At 44.0% G+C, this 21,120-nt stretch overlaps 1 protein-coding gene and 2 long non-coding RNA genes across 4 annotated transcripts; 2 read left to right on the top strand and 1 right to left on the bottom strand.

Annotated features, from left to right (window-relative positions):
- Positions 1-576: 576 nt before the first annotated feature.
- On the bottom strand, positions 577-9,989 carry LOC118370957 (26S proteasome complex subunit SEM1-like). Its single transcript, XM_035756207.1, has 3 exons — positions 9,620-9,989; positions 5,909-6,002; positions 577-866 (listed from the first exon to the last, which is right to left on the bottom strand). Exons 1-3 carry the CDS (start codon positions 9,693-9,695, stop codon positions 824-826), a joined length of 213 nt encoding a protein of 70 aa, XP_035612100.1. The 5' UTR covers positions 9,696-9,989; the 3' UTR covers positions 577-823.
- On the top strand, positions 2,325-3,458 carry LOC127909284 (uncharacterized). Of its 2 annotated transcripts, none has more exons than XR_008070596.1 (3): positions 2,325-2,935; positions 2,979-3,279; positions 3,323-3,458. It is a non-coding gene; the product is annotated as an uncharacterized LOC127909284 (long non-coding RNA). The 2 variants fall into 2 exon arrangements; XR_008070597.1 differs by having other exon boundaries at positions 2,325-3,064; positions 3,108-3,279.
- Positions 9,990-11,861: 1,872 nt separating the features above from the next.
- LOC118370983 (uncharacterized) lies at positions 11,862-15,133 on the top strand. The gene is made up of 3 exons (XR_004822904.2): positions 11,862-12,192; positions 13,727-13,860; positions 14,485-15,133. It is a non-coding gene; the product is annotated as an uncharacterized LOC118370983 (long non-coding RNA).
- Positions 15,134-21,120: the final 5,987 nt, after the last annotated feature.

The raw sequence follows: 21,120 nt of genomic DNA, 5'->3' as shown, positions 1-21,120 counted from the left end.
CAGCAGAGAGGAACTCTTCACTGTGTGGCTGGCAGTGTGTGTGTGTGTGTGTGTGTCAGTCATACTTTAGACACAGACAAATATGCACGGTACACACACAACTTCGCACATCTCCCTGTGTGCGCGTCTCTACCCAGTCTCTCTCTCTGACACACACCTGCTCATTTAAATGGTTTACTATGGGAGAGTGACCATGTGAAAAGTGGGTGGTAGTTTTCAAACCAAGAGCATCACAATGGAAAGATGAGTGATGCAGCACTTGACTCTTACTAACATCATACAACATTCATATTGTGGATTAAAATGGATGTGGAGAGTGTCACACAGTCCAATAATTACTGGACCATTAAAACGTAGGTTAAGTGTTGTGCTGGCAGAAAAGCTATGTTTCAAATCAATGGCTCTAACAAAAAGTGGTATTTAAACGGATGTTAAACCCAAGCCGTGGACACAAAGTGGTCTTTATAGTAAAACAAAACATTGGAAAATATGGATTTATATTAAAACAGTAACTGACCAGCTGTTTTATGCCCAAAGAGATGGAAAATGTACATAAATAAAGAGTATGTCAACGGGTACGTGAACTGAACCACCTTTAATGTTTAGATAACTCTTACATTATCTGAATCAATACAGATCATTAGAACAATGAAAACATCCAAAGGGGGACATTTTCAAACATTTTACTCAAGTCAAGGTTTTTTGGAAAAAAAGGAGCGAGTTTAGTTATAAACATCCTCCATCGTAAGTGTGAAGTTTTAACATTCAGAACATCAAAGTCCATCCATATCTAATCCCAGCAGCGGTGTCCACTAGCCAGCTACTACGACGTCTCCATCTTGGAACCATGTTTCTCCAGCTCCGCTCTACGGAGAGAGAAAAAAAAGGACCAGTCAATTGAGATGATTACAAAGTGTGCGTTCCAAGTGGCACCTTTTTCCTTATCTCTAGTGCACTACTTTTTACCAGAGCCCTATGGGAAGAGTGGGTGCTGTGGTCTTAAGATGTGCACTATATAGGGAATAGTGTTCCATTTGAGACACATCCAAGCAGTCCAATGGTTAAAGCACAAGTGTCCTTCTATGTTGATTGAGAAAAGCATTATGAAATCCAACTGAAGAAATATAATGCAGACAGCTACAGATTTATAAGGAAGTAGATCTACTTGTACAAGGCTAAATGCTTAAAACATAAATCATACCCCATGTCTTCTATAAATGTCTTAATAGCAGCCATCAAAGGTTTGAATGCCCTATTGTCTGAAGGACACTAAAAAAAAAATGTGTACAGACTGGCCACTTCAAGTCAATACACTAGTTGATTATTCAACAAGCGTAGCCTACGCATGCAAATGCATAGAATACATATCACTGACAATAAAGCACACATTGTAGACTGTCCGTATCATTCAAAGCCTGCATAATAATTTACAAATGACATGCAATAATGCTGACTAATGTCTCCCCAGGTAAGAAAAGAGACACAACCAAGATGAACGGCTGAAAGCAGTGGGTGCAAACAGTACCCAGACAACAGAAAGCCCCACCCACAAGAAAAGACTTCCAGGATTATGGTGCATTCGGATGTGTCTCGGGATCTCTTAGCTCTCAGTTGGTGAACTCGGAAAGACGTCGGACAACTCTGCAAACATTGCTAATAGCCTAATCGTTCAGTTGGCTTGCTTCCTTTGCTCAATAAGTCAAACGAAATATTGTATGTAAATTAACAGGGCTACACTATGAAGGTTGTAAATGGCTTTGTTTTATCATCTTTTGGTTGGAAAGGTGAAAGGTCAGTTGATGAAACGACAAAACTCGTAAACTCAGGTACCCTACTTGGAACACAGACTTAGGAGGGTAATTCTAGTGGTCATTTCTGACTTTGAAACTCTGAACTCTACGATAACATTCGAAACACCACTATTCGATGAGGATTTTTTTGTTGATGAGGATTCCATCAACTCAATGGTCAATGCTTTATAGATGTCCGCACTAAACCATATGATCACCACTGTGGGAGAAATGAAAAGCATTTATTGAGCATTAAAAAAAAACTAGGCCAATATGTGTGGCCATAAGACCATTTTTAAGAAAGCTTCATAGTGCCTATTGCTTGAATCTCCTAATAACTGACATGTTATCTGTGCTTGTTATTATTGCCAACTAGTACACTCAAGGGGAGTCTAAAGCCTGATTAAATTTGCTGTGCCTAAACATTCAGCATGACAATTTTGACTGTTTTAGTTACCATTTAGCCATTTCCCCTTTGTCAAATCTTATAGGCCTACTCAAAGATCAAAGCATCACATCCCTTAAACAGAGGGCTTCATCTTATTTCTAGGGGCGTGAAGCTGAGTGGGGCACAATGATTTGTCATAAGTAAAAGGTGATAGGTGTAGCTAGCTGGCTACGAGCGCTTCGCCCACGGCTGGCCATGTGATCTACAATTCCAACGGCGTTGTTAGAAAGGTCAATAATCATTGCTGGCTAAATGGTTTTCGAAATATATATGTCCCTTATCTTTCAAAACAGCAAGAAAGAATGTTTCCAATAAAATAGATACTGCTAGCTAACGTTACAGTAAGTTCTGAACAGATCCATACTGTGTGCCTCCAGTTGAAGAACTAACTAGGTCTTCAAAGCACGCTAGATAGCTAATTAGCACAGGTGACTGCCTCAGTCTTCCGTAAATAAACCATGTGACATGGAGGGATGGCCATGTGAGAACACTAACTCTATAAAGTAGGGTGTCCAATCAAAAATGCAACTTTTGAATAATGGGTAGAAATATATGTTAATTGTGTAGATCAGGGTTGTCCAACCCTGTCCTGGAGAGCTACCATCCTGTAGGTTCTCACTCCAACCCTGTTCCTGGAGAGCTACCATCCTGTAGGTTCTCACTCCAACCCTGTTCCTGGAGAGCTACCATCCTGTAGGTTCTCACTCCAACCCGGTTCCTGGAGAGCTACCATCCTGTAGGTTCTCACTCCAACCCTGTTCCTGGAGAGCTACCATCCTGTAGGTTCTCACTCCAACCCTGTTCCTGGAGAGCTACCATCCTGTAGGTTCTCACTCCAACCCTGTTCCTGGAGAGCTAACATCCTGTAGGTTCTCACTCCAACCCTGTTCCTGGAGAGCTACCATCCTGTAGGTTCTCACTCCAACCCTGTTCCTGGAGAGCTACCATCCTGTAGGTTCTCACTCCAACCCTGTTCCTGGAGAGCTACCATCCTGTAGGTTCTCACTCCAACCCTGTTCCTGGAGAGCTACCATCCTGTAGGTTCTTACTCCAACCCTGTTCCTGGAGAGCTACCATCCTGTAGGTTCTCACTCCAACCCGGTTCCTGGAGAGCTACCATCTTGTAGGTTTTCATTAGCACCCTGTTCCTGTAGGTTCACTCCAACCTTCATCTAGCGAAACTTATTAGAATAATTAGCCGCTTGAAAAGCTGAATCAGGTTGGCTACAACTGGGGTCAGAGTGAAAACCTACAGGAGGGTAAGCTCTCCAGGAACAGGGTTGGACAGCCCTGGTGTTGATAATCCTCAAAGAAAAACAACGGTCCAAACCTCATGTCTCTAGCATAATCTGTTCAAGACAAAAATAACTTTTTACCCTTGTAGGATAGTAAAAATTAGAGCAAAAATCCATAGACGCCAGAGAAGATAAATAATAATAATATAAGATATAAGATAAATAAGATAAAAAAAGTGGTCATAAAAATCAGGAAGATAGCATTGTGTCAGCTAAGCTGACTGCTGTGTGAGAATGAAGGCTACCTGACAGGCTTATCATTGAACTCATCTTCTCAAATGTAGAGGATATAAAATAATATAGGAGGTAAGATAGATTTTGAGACATGACATGTAGTATGTTCATATTTTAGTACACGCTGTTCATATCAATGCAAAGTAACTGTTCTTTTTTAAAGATAAAAAAAAACAAGCATCTCTATGACCTGTCAAGGGAGCACTGAGTGTACCCACAAGCTTTTTATTTTCAAAGCCTTTTACATTCAATTCAGATCGTGTCATGCAAATTTAGCTATTTTCACCAGCAGAAGCAACTTGGAAGCCATGACTACAAATCCTCAAAAGTTGCTGGGATAAAGCTGCCGCTCTGTCAGAGCTCGGTGCTTATTATCAGATGTATTAGGTTAGAAATCCGACTTTTTGGATATGATGTTAATGATATGTTAGAGAAAGACCCCACTGAATGAATCAGGACATTAAAAATTATATTGGTATAAATTTAACTTGATTGTTTAATTATCATTTTTATCGTCATTGTAAAGGATTTAAACACTGTTTCCCATAATTGTTCAATGAACCATAAACAATTAAATGAACATGCACCTGTGGAACATTCGTTAAGACACTAACAGCTTACAGACGGTAGGCAATTAAGGTCACAGTTTTGAAAACTTAGGACACTAAAGAGGCTTTTCTACCGTCTCTGAAAAACACCAAAAGAAAGATGCCCAGGGTCCCTGCTCATATGCGTGAACGTACCTTAGGCATGCTGCAAGGAGGCATGAGAACTGCAGATGTGGCCAGGGCAATAAATTGCAATGTCCGTACTGTGAGACGCCTAAGACAGCGCTACAGGGAGACAGGACGGACAGCTGATCGTCCTCGCAGTGGCAGACCACGTTTAACAACACCTGCACAGGATCGGTACATCCGAACATCACACCTGCGGGACAGGTACAGGATGGCGGCAACAAAAACTGCCCGAGTTACAGCAGGAACACACAATCCCTCCATCAGTGCTCAGAATGTCCGTAATAGGCTGAGAGATGCTGGACTAAGGGCTTGTAGGCCTGTTGTAAAGGCAGGTCCTCACCAGATATCCCCGGCAACAACGTTGCCTATCGGCACAAGCCCACCAACGCTGGACCAGACAGGACTGGCAAAAAGTGCTCTTCACTGGCGAGTCGCGGTTTTGTCGAACCAGGGGTGATGGTCGGATTCTCGTTTATCGTCAAAGGAATGACCGTTACACCGAGGCCTGTACTCTGGAGCAGGATGGAATTGGGGTGATGGGTCCATCATGGTCTGGGGTGGTGTGTAACAGCATCATCGGACTGAGCTTGTCGTCATTGCAGGCAATCTCAACACTGTGCGTTACAGGGAAGACATCCTCCTCCCTCATGTGGTACCCTTCCTGTAAACTCATCCTGACATGACCCTCCAGCATGACAATGCCACCAGCAATACTGCTCATTCTGTGCGTGATTTCCTGCAAGACAGGAATGTCAGTGTCTGCGAAGAGTCCAGATCTAAATCCCATTAAGCATGTCTCGGACGTGTTGGATCGGAGGGCGAGGGCTTGGGCCATTCCCCCCCAGAAATGTCCGGGAACTTGCAGGTGCCTTGGTGGAAGAGTGGAGTAACATCTCACAGCAAGAACTGGCAAATCTGGTGCAGTCCATGAGGAGGAGATGCACTGCAGTACTTAATGCAGCTGGTGGCCACACCAGATACTGACTGTTACTTTTGATTTTGACCCTCTCTTTGTTCAGAAACACATAATTCAATTTATGTTAGTCACATGTCTGTGGAACTTGTTCAGTTTGTCTCAGTTGTTGAATCTTATGTTCACACAAATATTTACACATGTTAATTAAGTTTGCTGAAAATAAAAGCAGTTGGCAGTGAGAGGACATTTATTTTTTTGCTGAGTTTATGTTCCTTATGTTTCCAAAACCCTGCTGCAAGCGTTGCGCGTCAACATTCAGTGCAAGCATTGGGGCGATTTGTCTCCTGTGAAGAAGATACAGTGAAAAATCTGTTGATGTCCCCTTGAGCAAGGCGCTTAACCCTAATTGCTCCTGTAAATCGCTCTGGATTAAAGCTTTTGCTAAATAATAATACAAATGTAAATATATGAATGGTGTGGCTGGCTACCGGAGTTGATTAGAGAAGTCATCCTCTACGTTGTCATCATCCCAGTTGTCTTCCCACACGTGGGCATCTTCATCCTCATCCAGACCCGTCCAATCTGAACACAGAGAAATACAATGAAGAGAAATTATGAAACACTGTTAGCTAGCTAACAAGTAACTCTACAGGGCCGTCCACATTAAGAACGATAACTAGAATAAAAAATCAATTATTCTAATTCAAGTGAACATGTGCGTTCACAAGTGCAATGATAACTACAAAAATAGTGGAGAACGATAACGAGAGCCATCGTTTGGATCACTTTCAGAGTGATATTTTCCCTATCCCTCCAACGAGAAAACATTGATAACCACTTCAATAAAACGTGAAGGCAGAGCGTACAGTGAACTTGCCTAAATAACTGTGCATATGTGAGCATATTGGTGGCCACATTAATTATAGGATGACTTTGGAGAATGATGTCGACAAACAGCGCATGAGAATGCCATATTTTCCAATGGTAGGCCCTAGAGGTCGACCAATTAATCGGTATGGCCGATTAATTAGGGCCGATTTCAAGTTTTCATAAGAAAATCGGTATATTTGGACGCCGATTGGCCGATAAATATATATATTTTTTACACCTTTACTTAACTTGGCAAGTCAGTTAAGAACACGTTCTTATTTTCAATGACAGCCTAGGAACGGTGGGTTAACTGCCTTGTTCAGGGGCAGAACGGCAGATTTTTACCTTGTCAGCTCGGGGATTCAATCTTGCAACCTTACAGTTAACTAGTCCAACGCTCTAACCACCCGCCTCACGAGGAGCCTGACCGTTATGTGAATGTAGTAAGAAACCAAGGTAAATTGCTAGCTAGCATTAAACTTATCTTGTAAAAAAACAATCAATCATATTCACTAGTTAACTACACATGGTTGATGATATTACTAGTTTATCTATCGTGTCCTGCGTTGCATATAATCAATGTGGTGCGCATTCGCGAAAAAGGACTGTCGTTGCTCCAATGTGTACCTAACATAAACATCAATGCCTTAAGATCAATACACAGAAGTATATATTTTTAAACCTGCATATTTAGTTAAAAGAAATCCAGGTTAGCAGGCAATATTAACCAGGTGAAATTGTGTCACTTCTCTTGCGTTCATTGCACGCAGAGTCAGGGTATATGCAATAGTTTGGGCCGGTTGGCTCGTTACGAACTAATTTGCCAGAATTTTACGTAATTATGACATAACTGTCACGCCCTGGTCGAGGCATTTTGTGTTTATCTTCATTTGTTTGGTCAGGCCAGGGTGTGGCATGGGGTTTTTGTATGTGGTGTGTTGGTATTGGAATTGTAGCTTAGTGGGGTGTTCTAGTTAAGTCTATGGCTGTCTGAAGTGCTTCTCAATCAGAGGCAGGTGTTTATCGTTGTCTCTGATTGGGAACCATATTTAGGCAGCCATATTCTTTGTGTGTTTCGTGGGTGAAACTGTCTCTGTGTTAGTTTACACAAGTATATGCTGTTTCGGTTTTCGTTACGTTCTTTATTTGTAGAGTTTGTAATTGATTCGTGTTTTACGTTTGTTTATTAAACATGGATCGTAATCTACACGCTGCATTTTGGTCCGCTTCTCCTTCACCACAAGAGAACCGTTACAATAACATTGAAGGTTGTACAATGTAACAGCAATATTTAGACTGAGGGATGCCACCCGTTAGATAAAATATGGAACGGTTTTGTATTTCACTGAAAGAATAAACATCTTGTTTTCGAGATGATAGTTTCAGGATTCGACCATATTAATGACCTACGGCTCGTATTTCTGTGTGTTATTATATTATAATTAAGGCTATGATTTGATAGAGCAGTCTGACTGAGCGATGGTAGGCAGCAGCAGGCTCTTAAGCATTCATTCAAACAGCACTTTCGTGAGTTTTGCCAGCAGCTCTTCGCTGTGCTTCAAGCATTGCTCTGTTTATGACTTCAAGCCTATCAACTCCCGAGATTAGGCTGGTGTAACCGATGTGAAATGGCTAGCTAGTTAGCGGGGTGTGCGCTAATAGCATTTCAAACGTCACTCGCTCTGAGACTTGGAGTGGTTGTTCCCCTTGCTCTGCATGGGTAACACTGCTTCGAGGGTGGCTGTGTCGATGTGTTCCTGGTTCAAGCCCAGGTAGGATCGAGGAGAGGGACGGAAGCTATACTGTTACACTGGAAATACTAAAGTGCCTATAAGAACATCCAATAGTCAAAGGTACATGAAATACAAATCGTATAGAGAGAAATAGTCCTATAATTCCTACAACCTAAAACGTCTTACCTGGGAATATTGAAGTCTCATGTTAAAAGGAACCACCAGCTTTCATATGTTCTCATGTTCTGAGCAAGGAACTTAAACGTTAGCTTTTTACATGGCATATTGCACTTTTACTTTCTTCTCCAACACTTTGTTTTTGCATTATTTAAACCAAATTGAACATGTTTCATTATTTATTTGAGGCTAAATTGATTTGATTGATGTATTATATTAAGTTAAAATAAGTGTTAATTTAGTATTGTTGTAATTGCCATTATTACAAATAAATTTAAAAATAAATAAATACATTTAAAAAATTATATCTGACGATTATTCGGTATCGGTTTTTTTGGTTCTCCAATAATCGGTATCTGCGTTGAAAAATCATAATGGTCGACCTCTACTCTCTTCCAGCTGTTCTCATGCGCAATATAGGCTATAGACTAAGCAATACTCCCCGCTATTCCTTTTCACGTGAAATCCCAGAAAAGCTATAGGACATTTATTTGTATACTTATTTTTGTTTAATGCTAGGCATTTGTGGAGTGAAGCAGGCTTGCTCTTAATTGCTGAATATAAAATAGGCCAAATTAACATTCAGGGAAAGTTATATAGTATGAGTATTGGTGTGATTACTTTGGCCAGTGATAACATTACTGCACTGATGCGTTGCAAAAAGTTTCAACGGACAGATGAGCACTGAGGAAAAGAAGATGCAAACGAATTAACAATTTACATAACACTTCAGCATCGAGGCATGATGTAAATGATACCCGGGATAAACAGGGATTATTGTTGAATTGTTAGATATAAATATGAGTTTATTATTTTTCATTAGGCACACATGTACATTGAAGTATTATTTGCGGTTGTCCCATCTTGAAGCAGTGAATGGTCTGTGTTACCACCTTATTAATAGGCCTGCAATAGGATGCGTTGATCAGTTGACTGACAGGTGTACAGTGGAACGTTTAGGTTATGTATATTTTATCGTTAAAGTTATAAAACTTGGTGTGGATGGCCCTTTACTCAACTAGCTACTACTCCAGCTAGCGTAGCTAGCTAGCTACAGTAACTAAGGTTAATTAACGCTAGCTGGCTTTTAGCTAGATGCTGCGCGTTGTTTACATTACAGCTAACGTTAGTTAACTAATGTTTAACTATGTAAAGTTTACACCAGTGCAATCGCTAGTTAGCTAACGTTATAAATTCAATCAGGTGAATAATACAATTCAAAGTAGTAGCTACTAAGCTAGCTAGCTCGTCAGCTGCTGCTGTTAGCACACTAGCTATTTACTTTTACTTCATTCAATGTTGTTAACATAGCTTGCTAAACTAGCTGAGTCACTGTCGGGCCCGGTTTTGTCACTAAATGAGACAATTCAGTAAAAAACGGGTGAACAATAGTAACGTATGGAAATATAATGAATTTACCCTCAGCTGGGAATTCTTCAAACTCATCGTCCTCCTCTAATAATCCCAAATCCACAGTCTGTTTCTTGTCTGACATGTTTGCTATCTTTTCGTTGCGCGTCGCTGTGATGACAGAACGGATTTCCAGTGAGGGTAGTTATGGGATAGTGGTGGTAGTGCGCATTGGCAGAGTGTTCCGCAAACACAATGAAGCTGTCCGCGTCACCTACGCTCCACTGACTGAAGCCAGGGTCTTCTTCTTCTCTGACTGAAGCCAGGGTCAGTGCTATCCGGAATCCTTGGGACGTTCCTAACCTTAAACCTTACCCTAACCCTAACCATTTTACATTTAAACTTCAATGGAGTAGGGACCTCCCAAGGATTCCGGATTCGGACCTTGAAGCCTGCCAGGTATGTTGATGTTGGAATGATTTTGTATTCGTTAAAAAAAACAAAACAAACAAAAAAACGAATAATAAAAACGTTAATAATATATATATTATTATTATTAGTGTTATAATAGGCTACAACTACATAATTGGCTACAATTACATTTAAAATCTTCCATCATAAATCTCTTAATTTATATCAACACATAATCACACTCAAATCCTTCCTACTTAACACACAAAACCCTGCACAGTCCTTCGGTCCCACAAAACATACAGAGAAATTATACAAATTTAAGTCAGGATTTTTCATTGAGGAACAAATGTGCATTATGATCCTTGTGGCCTGTTTAAATAATGAACCAGCAGCCACAGCTTAGTATGTAGTTTAGATGAGAGCATATCTACCACAAAACCACATGCACCACAATGAAAATTGCCCCTGCAACTGTCACTATGCTGACAGAGGGTGAACCTCAACATAGGCTCTGCTTACTTGTTCTATTTTCACATTATTTTGTAATCATCCTAAACCCTTAAACATGATGACAATGCCACAACATTAGAGGGGAGTGGAGGGAGGGAGAACAGAACAAGGAAAAGAAGAAGCCAATACTGTACTACACAATAAATTGGAGGAAATACTTTCATTATGTTCAATTTGATGTGAGAATAGTGTATAGGAATTGGGGAACAACAATCGAAACTTGGTATAGAATAGCTCAGATAATACAGTAGGATGATCACTCCTCTGATCCCAGCTAGGCTATAGAAGCCTGGGGAGATTGTGTAGTAGTGTCTTGCAGAAGCATACCTGAGACTGCAGTTACACTGTGGCGCCTGGAGTCTGCCAGATATTGGACTGAGGGAGGGAAAGAAAGGGAGGGCGGGATGGGGAATAAAGGGTAAGACAGCATGGCTGCCAGACTTTCTTCTCTCTGTGTCGCGTCTCTGAGAATGCATGCCTTTCATACACCCCTTCAGGACAGGCTGGCTGGGCCACCAAGTCCTCACCTCACAGAGACAGAGGGGTTTGACTCCAACCCTGCCTGCCCAGCCAGTCTGGCATTCTGTCTCTGTCACTGCCTGAACCTTTATCACCACCCAGATCACACTATGGCCCTGAGGGTGTGCATAGAGAGAAAAGTAGCTAGGGAGATTGGAAGGGGCTACCTAGTCTTAACCATCATCGCCTAGTCTACCCCCCACCCCCACCTGACTGCCCCCCCCCCTCCCCCACCCACCACCACCTGACTGACCCCCAGCTCCCACCTGACTGATCCCCCTCAGATTAGGGACAGACTAGACCTCTTCTTCCCTGCCAGGGAAAGTGACAACACACAGGAACATGAAGCTGTCTCGTCAACCTGTCCCGGGGCCCTTTGTCTGACCATCAATCCATCTCCTCCAGTCATTCAGACATTGTACTACTTACCAGAAATGCTTCACTTCCTAAAGAATAGACCAACTCAAAGATGAACAGGAATAAGAAGATGACAGCCTGGCATGGAAATTCTGCCTTTCTTGTTGCTGCCTCGTCTGCATATTTAATCATTTCTCTTCTTTTTTAATCTTGCTCTTTTGTGTGGATAAAATAACAGTTTAGTTGCAATAATTATTCAGTTTAATGTCATCTTTTGTTTTGTTTAGACATTCTAAGAAAATTGTGGTAGCCTAAATGTGTTAAATAAGCAATAGAATATGCCCTGAGACATAGTAAGTGATCAGTGCGGATTAGCTGTATTTAACTATCCAGTTAATACAATCAATCCCAGATTTGTCTTTGGAAATCTGAGGGACTGATATGCTTCCAGGATATGTCTGTCAAGATTCAGTTTTAAACTTAATCCCATCCAGTCACTAAGTCTGGGCCATTGTGTTTTGTATGGCGACTCTCTATCTGTTAATAAACAAGGACAGTTCTTTTCAAAGGAAAATATGTGATCAAATAAAGACAACAAATATACATTTAAGTACATTTATGCTAGAGAGGTAAACATAAATGTTTGCTTTTGTCTGTTTTATTATTTTATAACTTTTTGACTTATTCATTCAAGTTTCTGTCATGAAGAATTTAAGTTTCATATTTTCTCCCCTGTCTGTCTTGAAAAGGCCTGTCATCTGGGGCTTGAAGTACAGTTTGCCAAGAGGCTAATGGTCCCTTTATGACAATACAATCTGATGTCTGTCCCAGCCAGCCCCCAGGTAATCCTGTCCTCCTCGGCGGTTTAGCCATGCTCAGGCTTAAGTTGCATATTTTGTTTTTATCAAGACGTCGCTGATAAATGCTATCAGCGAGGTATAAATGAAATATGGGGGGTCTATCTCGATTTCCTAAAAACGGACAGAGGTACAGGAGGACCCCCGTATCCTCGTGTCAGATTTGTAAACACTGTGCAGGGGAACAATGACACATCTATTACAGGGGGCTCCCTTTCCCACTGTGCAGTTTACAATTCACATATTGTACAGTTTACAATTTAAACCTTGTACAGTTGACAATTTAAACTCTGTACAGTTTACAATTCACATATTGTACAGTTTACAGGTTTAACCCTGTACAGTTTACAATTCACATATTGTACAGTTTACAATTCAAACCTTGTAAAGTTTACAACTTTAACCTTGTAACATTTACAATTCACAACTTGTACAGTTTACAATTTAAACCTTTAAACCCATGATATGGATGTCTTCAACATATTACAAATGTCACGCCCTGACCATAGAGAGCCTGTTATTCTCTATGTTGGTTAGGTCGGGGTGTGACTAGGGTGGGTCATCTAGGTAATTATATATCTATGTTGGCCTGGTATGATTTCCAATCAGAGGCAGCTGTTTATCGTTGTCTCTGATTGGGGATCATATTTAGGCAGCCATTTCCCCCTTTAGTTTTTGTGGGATTTTGACTATGGATTGTAGCCTGTTAGCACTATTATAGCTTCACGGTTTGTTTTTCTTCTGGTTTGTTTCGTGAGTTTCTTATTTATTAAACATGTCGAATTCTACATACGCTGCGCCTTGGTCTAATCATTATGATGATCGTGACAACAAAATACCATTTAAACCAGTGATGGATGACTCATTACCCTAAATCAAATTTTAGCCAATAGCCTGTAATGTCACATTGACTTTACATCCATGCTGCTATGCTATGATCCTGGACAAATCTGCTTAGCTCTGCAGTATGTGAAAAGCACTTGGACCCTCTTACCATCTTACCAGAGGTGATGTCCCCTTCTGTGAACAGCGCTCTCAGTGAGAGTACCCATTAAGCAACATGAGTCATTCCCTGTGTGTGGGTACATGGTTAATGTCTATGCAAATATGAATGTTTAATTTGAAATGCATTAGATCCTATGATTCTTTATAGTTCATTAGTTTTTAAATGTACTGTACGTCAACCACATTTCTGGTTCCATTTTTAAACTACTCCTCTCTACAGAGTGGTCAACCAAAAATAATTGTAAAACGATACACATTTTCTCTCCCTTTACTCAGTGAGACAGCATTGATCCGGGCCTGGAGTGCATCTATTGTAGGATAAGGTGTCCCATGGTCACCAGTACAATGGTGGTCTGTGTGGTGACGTGTCACATATCTGTGTTGATATCCTGGCTACCTGGAACAACCATTAATTCTATGGTTATAGTTCTCACATCATGTCCCAATAGAATATACTATACCTCTCTCTCTCTCTTTTGCTCTCTCTCCCTCCCATTGGGCCCTGGTATGACAGCGTAAAGTGGTCGTCCCTCTGCACAGGGGCCCAGTGAGGGGTGACGAGCTGCTCTGCTCTAATACCTGCTCCTAACCCGCTCCTCCTCATCTGTCATCGCAGAGGGAAAAGAGGAAGAATTACACATGCTTCAGGTGACGGTGGCGGCTCTTTTTTCTACATACCATGTATGCATCCCAAAAAGCACCCTATTTCCTATATAGAGATGTAGGATCTTAATTTGACCAGTTTCTGCCAGGAGGAAAATAATCCTGCAGCAACAGGAAACGTGAAATGTGTGGATTATAATAAATGGGCCTTTTTAGTTAGGGCAAATCAATTCAGACATTTAACGTGAAAATTACAAGAGGTTGATCAAATTAAGATCTGATATCTGTAGTGCAATACTAGGACACACAGAGTAATGAACTATATGAAAAAGTTTGCCATTTGGGACGCATCGCTTGTCTTTTAGCTACGTTGACTTCCCATCATCAGCGTGAAAGCAGTCACACACCAAGCTGTTCATCACATAGCCCTACTGTGTGATGTCATTTAAACCATCCATTCTTCAACCATCCACTTTAATATGATGTCATGTTAAATACATACATTTCAGACATTTCAAGCATATATTATCTCGCTCGATTGTAACCAAGGTGTGAATTGTGCAATTTTTTTTACTGTATCTTTTATGAATCAAGCATCAAATGTATCAATGTAACTCTCTGAGTTGTTATTTTAATCTAATCAATAACTCTACTGTTAATTTTATTCAGGTGGTTTTACATCATTATGGAATTCCGACATGTAATCCCCAACATGTGGCTTTCCGATTCGTCCCTAACCAAGGAAGTGGCCTCCTGATTGGTCTGATTGATAAATGAAGCTCTCCTTGTGTTCGTGGGGGTCTGCAGCAGCTCTAAGGGCCTCTGTAGGGTCTGGACTATGTCCAGGAAACCTCTAACAGCTACTTATTAAGTAATTAGTCCCACTAGGCGGCGAGACGGCCGAGGGTGCAGGGACTGATGGTGGTCACCTGGGTTCGGAGTTGCCCCAGTGTCCAGATCCCATTAGTCACACTTTAGTCTTGTTTCTCCTCTTCTCTCCTCTCCTCTCTGCTCCTCTCCATTCCTCTCCTTTCTCATCTCTACACAGGTCAGTGCTCCTGTGTTTTCACAGCTTGGCCTGGTTATTTACAGAGTTGTAATTATTAGTATTTTATCAAAACCAACAACCGCCATCCCCCACACCTCTCCATGCCACCAATGTGTCTTTGTCCCCGACCCTCTAGAGCAATGGTCGACAAGGGGGGAACTCAGTCTGGCTTTAAACTTACTCTTGAAAGTTGTAATAGTGGAATGCACAAGGTACATATTCTATTATTCAATCAGAAATGTCCAGATCAACTAGTGTTTTTTTATTTATTAAAAATGAAATTGCCAATAGATGTTGTGATTTTTTGTCACTCAAATATCACATGAATACACATGTTGTAAATGTTGTATCAAGACCGCCCAAATGTGCCTAATGGTTTATTCATACATTTTCAAGTTCCTAACTGTGCACTCTCCTCAAGCAATAGCATGGCATTCTTTCACTATAATAGCTACTGTAATTTGGACAGTGCAGTTAGATTAACAAGAATTTAAGCTTTCTGCCAATGTCAGATATGTCTTTGTCCTGGGAAATGTTCTTGTTACTTACAACCTCATGCTAATCACATTAGCCTATGCTAGCTCAACTGTCCCGCGGGGGACCCACCGATCCTGTAGAGGTTTTAAAGGCGGTCTGCAGGAATCAAATGAACACAAGTAGTCAGTTTCCTCTATGTTTGTATCTTGGAACAATATGTAAAGTTTACCATATAAAATTTGGATTCACCTCACAAGTTATTTGCACTGAGGTGGTTAATTATAAAAAGGAGAGGAAGTATGCAAGAGTAGGCATGCACGGAAGGGGCTTCCCCCAGCGCAGCAAAGTCATTACTGTTCAATAATTGTTTCTTCTCCTTCATTGAGTTTTTGAACCTGAATGCACCATGTGTGTTTACAATCAATTTCAGAATTCTCAAGCAGACAAAAAGAGTCATTTTTGCATAAACTACCTCAATTAAGAAAGTGGGGTGGATTGAATGAGCTTTCAGATTGATTTTCTGACCTGCAACATAGGCCTTCAGCTTTAAATGTGTCTTTATAACGGTGAGAATGATGGTTCGCTCTCACACTGCAACCCAGGGAGAGTGGAAAGTGTTAAGATGTGTATGATTTATTGTGTTGGCCAGATTGTGTGCACAGCCGTTAGTAACGCTGAACAAACCCGTCCACTGCTGCAGAACCCACTACAGCCCACATAGACCTAAACTCTGGACACAGCTCTGTCTGGGTTCTCAAATTGAGCACAAAGGAGGAGTACCCACTTATGTGTATGGAAGTCCAGGGCAAGAAACCAACAATAATTTTCGAGAGTATGGCCAAAGGCAAAGCTTAAATGGCTCGGCCAATGACAAGCGTTTAGGCAGGCCTGAGCACTCTGTGTAGACTATGGATGAAACACTAGGAAGTGAAAGGTAAAGTGATGATTTGCCATTAAGATTTCTCAAAGAAAGAAGAATGCCAAGGGTCCATTTTGTGCTTGTTATAATTATACTGCCCCCTCTCCCACCAGCACCCTTGTTCTATAATTGAATGCTTGCAAATACACAATAGGGTTAAGCTCTGGAAGATAGACATTCAAAGTGTTTGTGTATTTTATGGGAAGTAGATTGAATAGGGCAAAATCTGATTTAGAAAATAAGATATCAATCATATTATCCAAAATGAGCACATTCTATTTTGTGCATTTTATTATTTTATTATACCTTAATAATAGACCTATGAAATTCTTGCCTGTGTTAATTGATACAGCTGAGCAGAATGCATGTAACGAGTCCTGTATGTTGCTGGTGAGAGAGTCAGGCGCAGGACAGCAGATACGAGTTAAAAAAAACGTGCTTTACTCAAAAAAGACAAATATACAAAATAACATCTTGAGCACACACAGACGGACCGAAAATTACAATAAACAATCACTCACTGTCACGCCCTGGCCATAGAGAGGCAGTGGAGGACCTCATGGACATGGGAGGAGGTTATGAAACAGGCGGAAACAGCAAGGGAGGAACGGTAGCGATACCAGGAGTCACGGCAACAAGGTAAGCAGGAGAGGCAGCTCCAAATAATTTTTGGATGTGGCACATGGGGAGTGTGGCAGAGTCAGGGTTACTGTAGGGAGCGTGGTACCGGTCAGGCACCGTGTTATGTTGTGGAGCGCACACGCCCCGCATTTGTCGGGCGAAAGTAACCATCCAGCCAGGACGGGTTGTGCCGGTTATACACTCGAGATCTCCAGTGTGCCTCCACGGCCCAGTGTATCCGGTGCCTGCTCCAAGAACCAAGCCTCCAGCATGTCTCCCCAGCCTGGTGAGTCCTGTGCCTGCTCCGAGAACCTGGCCTCCTGTATGTCTCCCCAGCCTGGTAAGCCCTGTGGCAGCTCCACGCACCAGGCTGCCTATACATCTCCTTACTCCAGTGATGATCCAAGGCACGAAGCCTCCAGTGATGATCCATGGCACGAAGCCTCCAGTGATGATCCATGGCACGAAGCCTCCAGTGATGATCCATGGCACGAAGCCTCCAGTGATGATTCATGGCACGAAGCCTCCAGTGATGATCCATGGCCTGGAGCCTGCAGTGAGGATCCATGGCACGAAGCCTCCAGCATTGATCCGCGGTCCGGAGCCTCCAGCAACAGTCCCCAGTCCGGAGCCTGCAGCGACGGTCTCCAGTCCGAAGCCTCCAGTGACGGTTCCCAGTCCGGGGCCTGTAGTGAGGGTCCCCAGTCCGGGGCATCCCCAGTCCAGAGGCGCCACCAAAGTGGGGGGAGCCAGATGTGGAGCGGGGTCTGCGTCCCGCACCGGAGCCGCCGCCAAAGTAGGTGCCCAACTGGGGGTACTGTCACACCCTGGCCATAGAGAGGCTTTTATTCTCTATTTTGGTTAGACCAGGGTGTGAATAGGGTGGGCATTCTAGTTTCTTTATTTCTATGTTTTGGCTATGTATGGTTCTCAATCAGGGACAGCTGTCTATCGTTGTCTCTGATTGGGAATCATACTTAGGCAGTCTTTTTCCCACCTGTGTTTTGTGGGTTGTTGTTTTCTTTATAGTTTATGCACCATACAGAGGATGAGGCGCAGGGCGATCCGGATGGAGACGGTGGAAATCCCACAGCAACGAAGGGTCCAGAACGTCCTCCACCGGCACCCAGCATCTCTCCTCCCGACTGTACCCCTCCCACTCCACGAGGTACTGAAGACCCCTCGCCCGACGCCTCGAGTCCAGTATGGCTCGAACAGCATACGCAGGGGCCCCCTCGATGTCCAGAGGGGTCGGAGGAACCTCCCGCACCTCAGCTTCCTGGAGTGGACCAGCCACCACCGGCCTGAGGAGAGACACATGGAACGAGGTGTTAATACGATAATCTGGGGGAAGCTGTAACCTGTAACATACCTCGTTCAGTCTCCTCAGAACTTTAATTGGCCCCACAAACCGCGGACCCAGCTTCCGGCAGGGCAGGCGGAGGGACAGGTTTCGGGTCGAGTGACAGACCCGGTCCCCCGGTGCGAACACCGGGGCCTCGCTGCGGTGGCGGTCAGCACCCTCTTTTTGCCGCCTCACGGCTCGTTGTAGGTGCACATGGGCAGCGTCCCAGGTCTTCTCAGAGCACTTGAACCATTCGTCCACCGCAGGAGCTTCGATCTGGCTCTGATATCACGGTCCTCGAACCGGCTGATACCCCAGTACGCACTGGAAAGGAGAGAGGTTAGCGGAGGAGTGGCGGAGTGAGTTTTGGACCATCTCTGCCCAGGGGATGAACACCGCCCACTCCCCCGGCCGGTCCTGGTAATATGACCGCAGAAACCTACCCACATCCTGGTTGTCTCTCTCCACCTGCCCGTTACTCTCAGGGTGAAAACCTGAGGTGAGGCTGACCGAGACCCCCAGACGTTCCATGAACGCTCTCCAGACCCTGGACGTGAACTGGGGACCTCGATCAGAGACCTCAGGCACCCCGTAGTGCCGGAAGCCATGAGTGAACAGGGCCTCCGTAGGGACGTAGGGAGACCGGGCAAAGGGAGGAGACGGAGGACTTAGAAAACCGATCCACAACGACCAGGATTTTGGTGTTGCCCTGTGAGGGAGGAAGATCGGTCAGAAAGTCCACTGACAGGTGCGACCATGGCTGTTGTGGAACAGGTAGGGGTTGTAATTTCCCTCTGGGCAGGTGCCTGGGAGCCTTGCACTGGGAGCACACCGAGCAGGAGGAAACATAAACCCTCACGTCCTTGGCCAAGGTGGGTTACCAGGACTTCGCACCATCCGCCCAATGCCAGGATGACCAGAGGAGGGTGACGTAGGGCCCAATAGATCAAACGGTCGCGGACAGTAGACGGAACGTACAGGCGCACCCAGCTGGACACTGGGGAGGAGTGGGCTCTGTGCGTAACGCCCGCTCGATGTCCGCGTCCAGCTCCCACACCACCGGTGCCACCAGGCAAGAGGCCGGAAGTATGGGAGTGTGATCCATAGACCGCTCCTCTGTTTCATACATCCCGGACAGTGCGTCTGCCTTAGCGTTCTGGGAACCTGGTCTGTAGGAGAGGGTGAAAACAAAACGGGTAAAGAACATAGCCCACCTTGCCGGGCGCATGACCCTCCTGCGTAACCATGTCAAGTGGAGCGGTGGCCTCCCTAATCAGCCCTGACCCTAATGGTCGATTATCTAGGGCGTGCACAGGGAAAGTCATATCCACAGGAACAAGAGGAATCCCTAAACTATTCGCAAATGAACAATCAAAAAAATTCCCAGCTGCCGACTCACCTGGGGTGACACAAGAGTGCCCTGCCTGCTGCCTCGACTCCCTGGGGGACCCTCCTGCGCCGACCAGCAGTGCGCCCTCTGCGGCCACAGATGGTGCAGGGAATGGCCCCTCCTCCGGTCGCCCTAAGTGCAGCACCCCCTAGCTCCATGGGCATTGGAGCGGAGGTGCTGGGGGATGGAACTGACAGGTCCCGGGTCTGGAAGTCCAAGGCGAAATCCTGCGCGATCCTCGTCCCCTGCCTATGGTGGAACAGACCCCTCAGGTGGGTGGTCGAACATTGCCCGAAAACGGCAGGTGAACTCTGCGTAATGATCCAACGCCACATCTCCCTCACACCATACGGCATTGGCCCACTCCAGGGCTTTGCCTGAGAGGCAGGAGACGAGACACAGTCTCATGCCCCGAAGGAGCCGGGTGGACGGTCGCTAGGACGAGCTCCAACTGTAGTAGAAAACCCTAGCATCCGGCAGCCATCCCATCATACTCCCTCGGGAGCGCGAGTCGAATCCCTCTGGGACCAGGGGAAAGAGGGGTGGTCAGTGGAACCTGTTGTAGTGGAGCTGGTGGAGGCGCTGAAAAACCTCCTCCTCTCTCCAAACGATCCATAGTCTGCAGCACGCGATTCATGGCAGTGCCCAGATGTTGCAACATGGTCGCGTGCTGCTGAATTCGCTCCTTCACTGGAACAGGGAGGGCGTCTGCTCCTGCTGATTCCATTCTTTGGGTGAGTGATTCTGTAACGAGTTCTGTGTGTTGCTGGTGAGAGAGTCAGGTGCAGGACAGCAGATATGAGTAAAAAAAACAGTGCTTTCCTCAAAAAATACAAATATACAAAGTAACATCTTGAGCACACACAGACGACTGAAAATTACAATAAACAATCATTCACAAAAACCATGTGGGGAACAGTGTTAAATAATGAACAAGTGATTGTGGGATTGACAACAGGTGTGTGAAACAAAGACAAAACAAATGGAAAATTAAAAATGGATCGGCAGTAGCTAGAAAACCGGTGACGTTGACCTCCGAACGAGGAGAGGGACCGACTTCGGTGGAAGTCGTGACGATGCAGGGCAGCAGGTAGCCTAGCGGTGACAGCGTTGGGCCAGTAACCGAAAGGTTGCAGGATGAATCGCCGAGCTGACAAGGTAAAAATCTGTTGTTCTGCCCTGAGCAAGGCAAGGTTCTGCCCCCCACTGCTCCCCGTGCCCAAGACGTAGAAGTTGAGTAAGGCAGTTCCCCGCACCACTCTGATTCAGAGGGGTTGGGTTAAATGTGGAAGATACATTTCAGTTGAAGGCAACTGACTAGGTATTTCCCTTTTCATGTATTTATTTCTGTTATTGGGCTCATTATTTTCAGCCTCGCAGCTGCTTTTCTTTTCATAGAATATTGCTGTATTCTGGGTTGTTCATTGGATCCTTCTGACAATTATTGATTTCTTGTTGTGTTCTTTGTTTAATTTGTTTGTGTGCTTGACATTTTACTGCGTTGT

Source organism: Oncorhynchus keta, chromosome 19 (assembly GCF_023373465.1).
Source record: "Oncorhynchus keta strain PuntledgeMale-10-30-2019 chromosome 19, Oket_V2, whole genome shotgun sequence".
Taxonomy (NCBI): Eukaryota; Metazoa; Chordata; class Actinopteri; order Salmoniformes; family Salmonidae; genus Oncorhynchus; species Oncorhynchus keta.
Note: the sequence above shows the minus strand (reverse complement) of the source record. Positions and strands in the feature narration are given on the sequence as shown.

Bases quoted from the DNA above. Each gene is read 5' to 3' on its own strand.
- LOC118370957 (XM_035756207.1), bottom strand. From the start codon at position 9,695: ATGTCAGACAAGAAACAGACTGTGGATTTGGGATTATTAGAGGAGGAC. The intron at 6,003-9,619 runs GTAAATTCATTA...CTCTGTGTTCAG, and splicing joins TGAAGAATTCCCAGCTGAGG to ATTGGACGGGTCTGGATGAG. The intron at 867-5,908 runs GTAGCCAGCCAC...CTCTCTCCGTAG, and splicing joins GACTTCTCTAATCAACTCCG to AGCGGAGCTGGAGAAACATG.